The 14,087-nt window shown below is 44.7% G+C and overlaps 1 protein-coding gene, 1 long non-coding RNA gene, 1 other non-coding gene and 1 pseudogene across 3 annotated transcripts; 2 read left to right on the top strand and 2 right to left on the bottom strand.

The window, feature by feature from the left end:
- Positions 1 to 1,499: 1,499 nt before the first annotated feature.
- Positions 1,500 to 4,567, bottom strand: Slc25a5 (solute carrier family 25 member 5). Its single transcript, NM_057102.2, has 4 exons — positions 4,411 to 4,567; positions 2,927 to 3,413; positions 2,251 to 2,391; positions 1,500 to 1,914 (listed from the first exon to the last, which is right to left on the bottom strand). The coding sequence occupies exons 1-4, from the start codon at positions 4,519 to 4,521 to the stop codon at positions 1,757 to 1,759; spliced, it is 897 nt and encodes a 298-aa protein (NP_476443.1). The 5' UTR covers positions 4,522 to 4,567; the 3' UTR covers positions 1,500 to 1,756.
- On the top strand, positions 3,876 to 7,027 carry LOC134484096 (uncharacterized). The gene is made up of 2 exons (XR_010061446.1): positions 3,876 to 4,067; positions 6,921 to 7,027. It is a non-coding gene; the product is annotated as an uncharacterized LOC134484096 (long non-coding RNA).
- A 1,917-nt stretch (positions 7,028 to 8,944) lies between these two features.
- Positions 8,945 to 9,025, top strand: Trnap-agg76 (transfer RNA proline (anticodon AGG) 76). The gene has a single exon. It is a non-coding gene; the product is annotated as a tRNA-Pro (tRNA).
- A 374-nt stretch (positions 9,026 to 9,399) lies between these two features.
- Positions 9,400 to 10,072, bottom strand: Bcas2-ps1 (BCAS2, pre-mRNA processing factor, pseudogene 1; annotated as a pseudogene).
- Between the last annotated feature and the right edge of the window lie 4,015 nt (positions 10,073 to 14,087).

Genomic DNA, 14,087 nt, shown 5'->3' with positions numbered 1-14,087 from the left:
ACATAAGAAAAATGGAAGCTTAGAGAAATTAAGAAACTTGCTGAACCCAGAGTCCGAATTTTAGCTGGGGTCTCTGTAATACCAGAACAGCATTGCTTTTAAAATACTTCCCTCCAGGGGCTGGAGAGAGGGCTCAGTGGTTAAGAACTCTGACTTCTCCTCTGGAGGTCCTGTGTTCAATCCCCAGGAACCACACAGTGGCTCACAACCATCTGTAATGGGATCCAATGCCCTCTTTCGCTGTGTTTGAAGACAGTGATAGTGTACTCATATATATATAAAATTAAAATACTTCTCTTCAGAAACATCTCAGATGATGCTCTTTATCTTTGCCTGAACAAAGAATGACTACCGAAGATGAGTGGATTGAGGCAAAGCAACCCCGAGTGCTAGTTTTACACAGGAGAGAATGCTGTTACCTTCTTGTCAATACAGAGCTCTGAACTAAGAAATCCTGTTACTCAAGTACTTGGCCAGTCAGTGCACAGCATCTCCCAGGCATTATTATTTTTTTTTTTTGGTTCTTTTTTTCGGAGCTGGGGACCGAACCCAGGGCCTTGCGCTTCCTAGGCAAGCGCTCTACCACTGAGCTAAATCCCCAACCCCTCTGCCAGGCATTATTAATCAATCCTATTTGTCTATGAACAGCCTTAACACACTTCAGTAAGCAGGATGTGCTCACAAGCTGTGCTTGGGATCACCCATCTTACTTCCTATGCATACTGAGACTTGGCAGGATACTTTATTTTTCATATAAATCTCATGGTTCTAATAAAACCAACTGGATTTCTGAGCCCTAATGAAGAACTTCCAAATTTGCAATGCTCCCCTGTGAATCCCAAATAAAAGCTTATCCAATAGAAACAGGGGCATTCTCCACTGACAGGCTATGGTCAGGTGGCTGTCATCCAGCACTCTCCATAATCTTGACCAGCACTGCAATCTCAGCACTACAGAAAGGTGCCAGCCCTAATCCTCTGCTTTGACTGAGATTAAAAAAGGGCTTGAGCCAGGTGAAGATGAAAGATGGCAAGTGGATGAAAGCAGAACTATGTTATAAGTCATTATAATGACTTATATAATCATTATATATTAATATAACCATAGGAGTAGGGAAACTGGAACAGGATGCTTTCTGGGAGCTCATGCAGCCATGACAGGTTACAAGCAATGAACCAAAAATCTTCAGATACACTGATCCCAAATTTTATTTTGCTAATATATTGGGAATTGAGGGGTACATATCCAAGTTATTTCTTGCAAAATTGTGATGAAGTCCTTTCAGCCAGGCAACGGTGATACATACCTTCAGGCACTCAGCTCTCTGAATTCAAGACCAGCCTGGTCCAGAGTTCTAGGACAGCCAGGGTTGTTCCACAGAGAAACTTGCAAAGAGATACTGCTGTCCTCTATCCAAAGGCAGTGCGCTCCCCTCCCCCACCACATCCCCCACAAAGCAGATTCTTATATGGAAACAAACAACAAACAAAATTGGTTTTGGATATTTTTATTTCTTCAATTTTTTATTATCAGGAGTGACTGAAATAAAAAATATAATTGAGTCCCATCATTATTGTCATTATGGAAATGGCTTTAAGAGAAAACTGGTCAGATGAATATTATTGCTTCCCACTTTTCAACTGGTAAATAGTTGCCATTGATAAAACAGACAAGCCCAGAGAATCTGTCCAGAATGTTCAAGAATATGGTCTATTATACAACATGCCTGTTCTCGGGGAGAACACCTAGGACATAATTATGTGTACTTCTTGATTTCATCATACAAGACAAGCACAAAGGCACCACCCATGCCTCTGAGAACGTTGGACCATGCACCCTTGAAAAAGGCCTTGCCTCCTTCGTCTCGAGCGATCTTCCGCCAGCAGTCAAGCGTGCCTGTATACATGATATCAGCTGCAAAGAATAAAGACATGGAACTGATGACTAAAAGCCAGTGACCACCTCCACAATCCTAACACTAAAGAAAATAGAGCCCCACCTTTAAAAAGTAATTTCACGTACATGCTAAGAAAGCTCTACAGCCAATATGGACGCTATGCTGTCCTCATTCTTTCACAGCCCACAGCATTTTAATGACACCAGGGCCTTGAGTATGATGGGCTAGCACTTTACCACTGAGATGTTTCTCCAGCCCCAGACTGCAGTTATTAAAGGCAGCCACCCACTCATTTGTGGCCATAACTTGCCCTCCTCCTGTGACTTTTCATCTTATGCTCAAACAGAACCTACTTCCTTTGCGTCCAGACTGCATCATCATACGACGGCGAACCGTGTCAAAAGGATAAGAAGTTAGGCCAGCAACAGCAGTGACAGACTGTGCAATCATCCAGCTGATGAAGATGTGAGTATTCTTGGGATCCGGGAGCATTCCTAAAGAGATTTAAGAAAAAATTCAAAATGTAGTTTTGCTGACCTATTTTCTACACCCAACCAACATTTTATCTACCGTGAGCTTCAGACTGGAAGAATTTGGCTTCCTTCAGCAATTAAAAACAAGATGAAAACGTTGAACTTCTGTTAGGTTGGAAGGATCTTGCTACACAGAGAAACCCTGCCTCAAAAACCATAACCAAAAGGAAACCACCCAACTAGCTTTAGAGCTTAGTTTGATGAGATGGTGAAAAAAAAAAATCAGGTTCGGTGGTTGATGTCCTCAATCCCAGCACCCAGGAGGCAGAGGCAGGTGAATGGCTGTGAATGGGAAGCCTGGTCTACATACTGAGTTCCAGGCCAGCGAGGGTTATATAGTGAGATCCTGTCTCAAGAGGGGGGGTGGGAGGAGAACTCAGGGCTTGGGGATATAGCTCAGCACTGGATTAGTATGCAGGAGGGCTTAGGCTGAGTTTTTAGAACTGCAAATAAATACCCCAAGCTCCCACCGCTCCTAAGCATATAGCAAACTTACCCTTTGCAGTGTCATAGATACCGAAGTAGGCAGCACGGTAGATGATAATGCCCTGCACTGACACATTAAAGCCTTGGTACAGGCCCTTAATCCCATCAGATTTGTAGATCTTAACCAGGCAGTCACCAAGGCCTTTGAATTCCCTTTCAGCTCCAGCTTTGCCCACATCAGCTGCTAGACGGGTACGGGCAAAATCAAGAGGGTACACAAAGCACAAGGATGTGGCCCCAGCAGCACCACCTGATGCCAGGTTCCCTGCAAAGTACCGCCAAAACTGGGTCCTCTTGTCCACACCACCCAAAAAGATCTGCTTGTATTTATCTTTGAAGGCGAAGTTGAGAGCCTGGGTGGGGAAGTATCTGATGACATTGGCCAGGTTGCCACGCCAGAAGGACAGGACTCCCTGTTCCTTGGGGATACGAACCACGCAGTCTATGATGCCCTTGTATTGCTTATCTGCCGTGATTTGCTTGCTGGCGTGCTGCACCTGATGGACAGGGAGAAGGCAATAGGGACAGTTATAACCAGAGAAGGGGAAAGGGAAGAACACACATAAAATCTTTAAGGTTGGTTCCCCTTTCTCCAGATCTAGCTTTCAGAATCACATGAGCCGGACAATTCTAACTGCTGACACTATTGGGGGGAGGGGGAGTGTTGAAGAATTGAGCGACTCCACCAGAAGTAGTAAGCCTCCACCTCTGTGAGTGGGGCACCCTCAAGTGTACCTATGACCTTTAGACCAGGGAGAAAGGTCATTCCTTCCAGGTCAGGTTCAGAGGCATTAGGGTGGGACCTGCATAGGACACAGTCACCTTGGTGACCACAGTCAACTTCTCCAGTCTCCTGAGCTGCTCCCTTTCCGCCCCACCCCCACTTCTGTCGGGAGGGGCGGTGGTGACGACGACTAAACTCTCGCCCGCGAGCGCCCCCTAGAGGCAGTGCGCGACGAGCGCGCGGCAGGAAGGCTGGCGAGGGGCTGCGCGGGGGCGGACGTAGCCGGCACATGTTCTTCCCGGCGTCCACTTCCGGCCTGCCGGCCGGCAAGCCTACACCGCGTTGTTCGCCGGCTGCGTGGCCGCGGAACCGGTCCGCGTGGCCTGCCCAAAGCTGTAATCTCCTTGCCGTGACCTTGAGGTTTTCGGTAAGGCCAGGTGTTCTGTTTTCCAGCGCCTGCTTTCAGGCCTATTGCCCTTCACTCTAAATCCTGGGTAGACAGAGTCTCTCGGGCTGCCCCATCCTAGTTCTCTGTGCTGTGAATGGCCCCAAGCTCCTAAGTTCTCTCTGGTCCCCACCACTTGCGACACTCAAACCCCAGGTCCTTAAAGGCGCCTTCCTCCGGGAAACCTTTCAGTCTGACACTGTGGCTGGGCCCGGTCTTCACCTTGCCCCAAATCTAAAGACTGAGCTCCACTTTCCCGCTAGGGTACCCCCTTTCTGTGCAGATCCTTTACTTCCTGCCTGGGCCCCTCGATCCCAAGACGTACCTGCAGCAGCAGCTTGACCCGCTCGATGGGTGCTACCGCCGTCTTGGAGATGGCCGCGGCCACTCCACCAGCCAAGAAGTCCTTGGCGAAGGACACAGCGGCATCTGTCATGTTGAAAGCAAAAAAGAAGAGGCAGGCGACTGCAGGACAGGACTGCGTTGACAACCGGCTTTGACTCCCGGACTCTGGGGCGGAGCAAAGCAAATGGCCGACTTATATAGTGGCAGCCAGGCGCTGAGCTGCCGGCGTAAGGGGCGGGCCGAGGCGGGCGCCCAGTACAGGCGCGCGGAATGGCAGAGCTGCTGAGTGGCTCGGGACACGCGGGAGGAGCCTGGGAGGTTGCCCTCCCAGCCTCGCTTGCCCTTGGCACCTGATCAGGCTAGAGTAAGGGGCGGCCGCAGGGAGTACCTACCTATAACTTGGGACCTGGACCCTGAGAAAGGTCAGGAATGGGGAAAAAGAGTGAAGAGAAGTAGTGTGCCCAAACGACAAGACAGAAAGAAGAAAAAAACCAACCCAGGCCTAGGGTGAAGACGCTTCAGACAGACAAAATCTCCCCACACTTCAGGAATCGAGATAAATACTAAAAAAATTCATTCAAACATACTTAAGGTCCGCACTCACCCATTTTTGCAAAGAAAGTTAATTGAAGAACCAGGACTGGTATTACAGTGAGGCACATGAATCAAGGTCATGCTAATACAGGATGGGATCTCTGTCTTGGTAAAGTTCTTAACATTAACAATCCAAGTCTTTTTTTTTTTGCATTGGCTTGAGTTTCAAAAGCGTCGCATTTATACATGAAGTTCATTTATCTTGGTTGCTGAGTTGTTCTGGGTCAAGTTCTGTGAACTTCACCCTAAGACCTGGCACTACTTTTGAGGCTTTGTCTTCAGGGCCAGAGAAAACTCAGGTACCAGCAGGGTGTGAGCCTGTCAGCATGCCCCAGACTGGTTTGCAAATAGCTTCCAAAGATCTCTTAGGGAATTGGCCTAGGAAAGTCCAAAGGACTGGACTCAAGGTGAGGAAATAATTTTAACTGGAAGCCAAATACAGAGCATCTAGAAGGATAAGAGCCTGTGAAAGGTTAAGATTGCAGTTGGCAGTCGACTCTTTAGACACCAAGTAAAATGCTCTTCCGTTGTTAGATGGCTGAACATCCACTGTAGTGGCAATGGACCTATTTTCCCTGAGCCCCTTAATCCTGAACTGAGTAAATATTTGTTACAAATAACCTTAAGATCAGGAGTCCTCCCTCATGTTCAGGATGGGAGCAGATAATGTGATCACAAAACTGCTTTTTATTTTTTTTTCCTTTTTCTTTTTTTTTTCGGAGCTGGGGACCGAACCCAGGGCCTTGCGCTTCCTAGGCAAGCGCTCTACCACTGAGCTAAATCCCCAACCCCTCACAAAACTGCTTTTTAAATAAGCAGTGTTTATGTTATAGAAATAAAGGCAACAGTTGAAAACAGTTGAAAATAAAGGCACCTGACCCTATGTCTCCAACTTTCAAAATTCCCAAAGGTAAAATGCCAGTGAGCCCGTCCACACATAGACAGTGGATGTTTGAGTTAGGGCTCCTTCTATTTCTGTGATAAAACACTGTGGCCCAAAACAACTTGAGGAGGAAGAGTTTATTTCATCTTATAGCTTGTAGTACACGCTGTAGGCGAGAGCTCAAATAGGGCAGAAACCTAGAGGCAGATGTTGCAGAAGCCTTGGAGGGGAGCTGCTTATTGGCTTTTTCCCCATGGCTTGCTCAGCCTGCTTTTCTGCAGCACCCATGCCCACCAGCCCAGGGGTGGCCCCACCCACAATGAGCCAGGCCTACTCATATGGCCATTCTGGTGGAAGCATTTTTTTCAACTGAGGTTTCCTTCTCAGATGATGCCAGCTTGTGTCAAGTTGACATAAAGGGGACTGCAGGACTGCATTTTTTAAAAAAAGTCAGTTGATTAGAGCTGTGTGGTTTATTTTGGGGTCCTCTATGCTATTCCATTGGTTTATGTGCCTGTTTTTGTGCCAATACCATGGGGTTTTTACATTTATTTATTCATTGATTGATTGATTAATTAATTTTACAATGACTCTGCAGCTTGAAATCTGGCATTATGATCCATGTGGTGTTTCTGTCAAGAACCAGCAAAAAAAATTCTAAAATTCATATGGGTGTCCACAAGATTCCAAGTGCCTAAAGCAATCCTGAGTTAAAAAAAAATCTACAATTTGTTTGTTGACTTTGTGTCCTGAAACTTTGTTGTAAGAATTTGTTTGTTGACTTTGTGTCCTGAAACTTTGTTGCGAGTCTTTTTCAGCTGTGAGAACTTTCTGTGGGAGTCTTCAGAGTCTTTTAAGAACTGGCATTATCATTGGTAAATAGGGATGAATTGACATTAGTGAATTTTATTTGAAGCATGTGGATTTTATATTTTTCCTTTCCCTCTCTCCCTTTTCTTTTCCTTTTCCCTTCCTTCCTTCTTTCTTCTTTCCTTTCTTTCTTTCTGAAACAGAGTCTCACCATGCAACTGCTGGCCTGGTGATTACCATGTAGAGCAACTCACGGAGATCAGCCTGCCCCTGCCTCCCAATTACTGGATTAAAGACAAGTACCACCACACCTGGGTGATGGACTTAAAAATTATTCATCCATCCATCCATCCATCCATCCATCCATCCATCCATCCATGTGTATGTGTTCTTGTGTGTGTTTATGTGCAGCACATGCGTGCGGGTGTACAGGTGCCTACAGGGTTCATCAGAGGACATCAGATTTCCTGGAATTGAAGTTAGAGGCAGTGCGAGCCACCTGAAGTGGGTGGATGCTGGGAGCCAATCCTAGCCCCCTCTGCAGCAGTTCCAGGTCCCCTAACTACTAAATGGTCTCTGTAGCTCCAGTTTTTGCGTTTTATATAGTGCTGGGGCTTGTGCCTTGTAGATAGCAGGTAAACATTCTATTACGGAGCTACATCTCTAGAGGATTTTTAAAGATTTTATTTATTATTATGTGAGTACACTGTAGCTGTCTTCAGGCACAGCAGAAGAGGGCATCAGATCCCATTCCAGATGGTTGTGAGCCACCATGTGGTTGCTGGGATTTGAACTCAGGACCTCTGGAAGAGCAGTCAGTGCTCTTAACCACTGAGCCAGCTCTCCAGCCCCCATCTCTAGAAGTTTTAAAACTTTTTCCTTTTTCTTTTTTTTTTTTTTAGGAGCTGGGGACCGAACCCAGGGCCTTGTGCTTCCTAGGTAAGCGCTCTACCACTGAGCTAAATCCCCAGCTAAAACTTTTATTTATTTTCTTTTTGGTTATTGCAAATGACAGGATTTCACCATTTGGATACCCTAGCAACACTCCATTGTGCGTAAGTGCTACATTTTCTTTGTGCTACATTGTCTCAGGGCAATGGATATACAGGCTGTGTCTACTTAAGGGTTACTGTTGTAATGCCTGAAATTAATCTGTAAGCCTTACCAGCTCAAGGACCAGGTAACTTCCTGGAGTACTGGGAGTTGTAGTTCTTAGAAAATAACAAAGCCTCATGGGAAAGTATGGTAGCTTATGGGTTTTGTCTATATAAGTGCCTGCAACACGTGTCTCGGGGTCACTCAGCTGGGAAATTCCAGGGAGTGGTTCTGATCCAAGCCCACCTGTTGGTCAGTGTTTAGTATTTAATAAAACTTGTTTCCGATTTGGTTCCAAATGAAGGAATTGTTTTTTCCTCTGGTGAATCTCAGGATTAATATTATGAATAGTATTGAAATGAATATGGGAAAGATGTCTCTTCAACATGCCAAATTGCATTTCTTTTGAATATATACCTACTAGTGAGATTGCTAAATTATATAATGCATCTATCTTTTGAGGAATCTCCGAAGTTTCCCAGGGTGGAATTACTAATTTATATCCTTACCAATGACATGCAAGAATTCTTTTCTCCAGTGTGTTACCAGAGTGTGTTCTCTTTTGTCTTTCTGATAAGAGCAATTATTGTCTCACTTTGGTTTCAGTTTGCACTACCTTAATAATTAGTGGTGTGGAACACTTTTTTGTTTTCATGATTATTGACCAATTTACAATTCTTCTTTTAGGAAATGTCTGGTTAGGTTTATTGCTATAGCTTCTTGTATAGGAAAAACCAAGTATAGGTTTATTGCTCACTCTTTCCTTCCCTCCTCTTCCCTCCCCTTCCCTCCCTTCCCTCCCCTCCCCTCCCCTCCCCTTCTCTTTTCCCCTCTTCCCCTTCCCCTCCTCTCCCTCCCCTTCCCTTCCCCTTTCTCTCCTCTCCCTCCCCTCCCCCTTCCCTTCCCCTTTCCCCTTCCCTTCCCTTCCCCTTTCCCCTTCCCTTCCCTTCCCTTCCCTTCCCTTCCCCCTTCCCTTCCCTTCCCTTCCCCTTCCCTTCCCTTCCCTTCCCCTTCCCCCTTCCCTTCCCTTCCCTTCCCTTCCCTTCCCCCTTCCCTTCCCTTCCCTTCCCTTCCCTTCCCTTCCCTTCCCTTCCCTTCCCTTTCTTTTTCTTTCCTTTTTTAAAAACAGGGCTTCGGGGTTGGGGATTTAGCTCAGTGGTAGAGCGCTTGCCTAGGAAGCGCAAGGCCCTGGGTTCGATCCCCAGCTCCGAAAAAAAAAAAAACAAAAAAACAAACAAACAAACAAAAAAACAGGGCTTCACTGTGTTGCCCTAGCTCTCTAGAACTCACTCTGTAGATCAGACTCAGAGATCTAGCTGCCTCTCTCTCAAGTGCTGGGATTAAATGTGCCCACCAACACTGACTTGCTATTGCTTACTTTTTTTAGCAGCATGTTGACAATCTTTATTTTGCTAACACACACACACACACACACACACACACACACACACACACACACACACACAGAAGCAATACAACAGTTTACATAGTCCATGGTCTCTAAACACTTAATCACCAACAGTCACTCTGAGAAAGTCCTGTGCTGAGTCTCATGGAGTCCATTTCTCTTCCTTGCTCCCCACAGCATCAGAAGTCTTGGCAAATGTTTTCCTTGTTCCCCCCACCGCCCTCCCCGTGCTGCTGCTTAATTTGATAGATTTCATTCTCCAGATGTACAATAGTCCACTCCATCTCCTAGTTCTTACTCACCAGCGACACCCAATTTGACTCCATTCTCTCTCAACTTAGCCCCAGCTGTAAGCCGCATGTTCTTGCGCTGCCGTTGTAAATCCTGAATATGTTTTCTTAACTTCTGAAACTCTTTCTGTGCATGTTCAATCATATGAACAAGATGTTCGTTCTCTACTTTCCAGGCATTACATCTATGCCGTGACATCAGCTCCAGATTCTCAATCTGACCTGCCTGATGCTCCAACTGGGCCATAGAATTGTTTACACAGTAATGTCATTTTTTTGACCCGAGGAAGGGACTGGCAGTTCATATTGTTTCATGCTGAGTAATTCAGTCGATTGTCGAGCAGCCAGTCTTTCAAATTCACTTCTCATTCTGTCTGTTTCAAAGGCAGAATAATCTGAGCCTATCAGGTTGCTCAGGTACTTCGTGGTAGGTACGCATCTGTGGTTCCTCCTCCAACAGGGCCGCAGTCGCTTCCCGCACGCCAGGCATCTCATATCCTTGGTCAAAGTAAGGTAGCGTATCCACCACCACCTCCCGGGCTACCAAGCTGGTGCCCGCCATTGCGTGGCACTCTGCTCCAAGAGTGCCTGTTGCTTATTTTGTAGTTGTGTTTTTGTTTCTGTTGAGATTAGGAGTTCCTTATATTACAGTGGATGTCAACCCACTCTTTTTTTTTTTTTTGGTTCTTTTTTTTTTTTTTCGGAGCTGGGGACCGAACCCAGGGCCTTGCGCTTGGTAGGCAAGCGCTCTACCACTGAGCTAAATCCCCAACCCCGTCAACCCACTCTTAAATGTATCCTTTTTGCAAAACTGGGAATTTGGCTTAGGGCCTCATGCATGCTAGACAAATGCTATACTATACTCCTAGCCCCCTTATACTATTTTTGCAAAATTTTAAAAAAGAGTTATTTGTTTATGTGTGTGAGTATACTGTAGCTGTCTTCAGAACTACAGCATAGGGAATTGAACTGCTGCAACATTTTTTATAAATCTGGAAGTTAAAATTTTTCAAGGGGGCTGGAGAGGTGGCTCAGCAGTTAAGAGCACTGACTGCTCTTCCAGAGATCCTGAGTTCAATTCCCAGCAACCACATGGTGGCTCACAACCATCTGTAAAGAGATCCGATGCCCTCTTCTGCTGTGTCTGAAGACAGTGGTAATGTACTCATATAAATAAAGTAAATAAATGAAAAACTTTCAGAAGAAAAAAATCAGGAATAAGAAGAGGCCAGGAGAATAACGAATAATATTAATGATGATGATATGGATGATTTACATTTAGTCAGTTCATTAAAATCTCACCCTCCAGAGAGACATAGTGGGACTCTATATTAGTAGTTATTGTGTTTTGGGGAGCTCTGGAAAATACAAGTGTAATAAAGAAGCAGGAACTGAAGTTAAAGCACTGCCTATTAGTTCTGATGGAAAAAAAAGGAAGAAGCTCAAGCAGTACCTAGGGCCTTGGATATCTCTGTACGAACATCTAGAGTGGAGGTAATAAAATGAACGTAAAATGTTAATGCAAGCAGGAAAACCCCATATTGTACATATTGTTCAGAGACTGTGGAATGAAAACTCCTGTCTGACATAGTAAAGGAAAGGGATGAGAGATACCACAGGGAAGTGAATGAGAACAATGATTTACCAAGACAGTATTGCCAGTAAGTTATTGACTGAAATGTGAAAAGCATTCACAAGAAGAAACTGGCCCTTGGGCACTCTGGAGGCTGAAGCAGTAGGACTGTAAGTCTGAAGCCAGCTGACACCGGGTCTCAAAAATAACTAAAGAAGGACAAGCAAGATGTTGCAGGGGTTGAAAAGAACAGATGCGGCCAAATTATCCTGACTTCTGCACATGAACCATGGCACAGATGTACCTGTGTTCACTTTCAGACACATTGTACTCTCGCTGTCCATTTCTCTGTCTCTGTCTCTGTCTCTCTGTCTCTCTCTCTCTATCTATCTCTCTATCTCATAAAACAAGTTTGCTTGTTTTGTTAATAGGCTCCTTACTATTGGATCAGGCTAGCCTTGAACTCAGAGAGATCCAACTGACTCTTTTTTTTTGAAAAATTATTTATTTTATGTATATGAATTCACTACCTGTCTTCAGACACATCAGAAGAGGGCATCAGGTCCCATTACAGATGGTTGGGAGACACCATATGGTTGCTAGGAATTGAACTCAGGAACTCTGGAAGCATGCACCACTGAATCTAGCTAAAACAAATCCTTCCTTCCTTCCTTCCTTCCTTCCTTCCTTCCTTCCTTCCTTCCTCCCTCCCTCCCTCCCTCCCTCCCCCCCCCTCTCTCTCTTTCTTTCTTTCTTTCTTTGGGTTTCGCTGTGTAATATAGTCTTGGCTGTCCTGGAACTTGCTTTGTAGACCAGTCTGGTCTTGAACTCACAGAGATCTGCCTGCCTTTGCCTCCAGAGTGCTGGGATTGAAGGCACACATGGCCACACACAGCTAAAATAAATTCTTTTTTAAAAAATTAAAATAAATTATTAAAGAAAAATTACTAAGAATTTCATTCCTGGCGTGGTAGCATACCATGTAATCTCAGCATTCAGAAGTCAGAGGCAGGAAGATTGCAGTTTCAGGCTAGCCTTTGGTACATAGTAAATTTCAGGCCAATATGGGCTACACTGGAAGACCCTACACTCCCACCCCCAAAGAAAAACATCACAAAAATAGAACCAAAGAATAAAAGGGAGATAGGAAAATGTAGTTGTGAATATGGATAAGACACAGCTCAGCTAGATAAAAGATATACACAGTACTGCATATAGCTAGCTGTCAGAGGCGAGACATTATGACAACAGACATAAACCATCCATGCTGGATAGTTCATTCAGATAGCAACGCATCTGATAAGTTCTTTTCAGAATTTAATTGCAGTTCTGTATTCATTACATGCATATTGGCATGTGTGTGCCATGATGCGTATAGAGCTCAGAGGCCAACTTGCCAGAGTCTGTTCTCTCCACCAGGTAGGTCCCAGTGACTAAAGTCAGGTCATCCAGCTTGGCAGCAAACACCTTTACATGGTCCATGTTTTCTAAATTTCTGACCCTTTTCCTGATAATTAATAGTTCTCATACTAAGGAGAAACAATGAATGATGTTGCTAGGCTGGACTTAGTGCTGACAATGTGTAAAGATCTGGTTAGTAAGGTGTGAGTGGCAAGAATCTGGACAAATGTGACTGTGGTCTGGCTCTCAACAAACACTGAGCATGGTCACATGGGGTAAATTGTGTGCACACATGTGTGTCTGTGTCTGGGTTTAAGGTTGACTTCAGAGAAAAGATAATGTGATAGCCTAGTCAGATACCAAAAGAGAAAGAAAATTCATGAGGGAGAGTAGTCCAAAGAGAAAATTTAGATTTGTACAGAAGGACACCTACTCTTCCCAGGATGAAGACCAACACACCACAGACTTCTGGGAATTGAATACAAAAAGGCAAAGTTCAGAATAGGCTCAGGTTTATAAAATGGGAAGGACCACAATAAAGGGTTTTAACATTCTTTTTAGAGCAAGGCATTTAAGGATGTAGAGATAGGATTTAAAGGTAGCAAGAGGTCTTTGAGTACTGGATTGATTGATGCTCAGTGGTTACAAGCATGTAAGGGTTACAAGCTCTTTCTGTTCTTCCAGAAAACCCAGGTTTGATTCCTAACACCCACAGGATCACTCACAACCACCTGTAACTCCAGTCCCAGAGGATCCAGCACCGTCTTCTGGCCTCTTCAGGCACTAGTTTCATACATGGTGCACATACGTACATGTAGACAAGACATCCATACACATAAATACAGTTAAAAGGAAAGAGAAAGATAACTTGTCGAGTCTTGCTTGAGTTAGACTGATATGGTAGAGAACATAAGATCAGGGAAACTTGGAGTTCTACTTTGTCTTTGTTGGTCAGCCTGTAGTATCAGGTTCACTTCTGAGTACCACATTTAAGAGGACATTAAGAAACTAAGACAGGCTGGATGAGGTGGCTCACATCTTTAATCCCGGCACTCCAGAGGCAGAGGCAGACAGGTTTATAGAGCGAGTTCCAGGACAGCCAGGGCTGTGCAATGAAACCCTATCTCAGACATACATATACACATACACACACACACACACACACACACACACACACACACACACACACATACACATACAGACACACAGACACACACACACACACACACACACACACAGAGAGAGAGAGAGAGAGAGAGAGAGAGAGAGAGAGAGACTAAAATATAGTCAAACAAGGACATCAGGAAGGTGAAAGCGAAGTGATGAAGTGATAATTATTATATCATATGAGAAATGTCTGAGTGGATTAGAGACATTTAATTGGAAAAGGGCTTCGGGTAAAGGAGAGGCAACATAATTTTCCTTATCATAATAGGACTGTTGGAGTATTCATGAAAGTAGACTTCAGCCCAACAGGAAATTATTTTTTTGGGTGGGGCCAAATGTGAGCAGATTATAATATGTGTAAAATGTCATAATGAAACCCATTATTTTATGTGGCTGGGGGATGTAGTTCAATTGGAAGGGTACTAATTTAGCATGC

Source organism: Rattus norvegicus, chromosome X, assembly GCF_036323735.1.
Source record: "Rattus norvegicus strain BN/NHsdMcwi chromosome X, GRCr8, whole genome shotgun sequence".
Taxonomy (NCBI): domain Eukaryota; kingdom Metazoa; phylum Chordata; class Mammalia; order Rodentia; family Muridae; genus Rattus; species Rattus norvegicus.
Note: the sequence above shows the minus strand (reverse complement) of the source record. Positions and strands in the feature narration are given on the sequence as shown.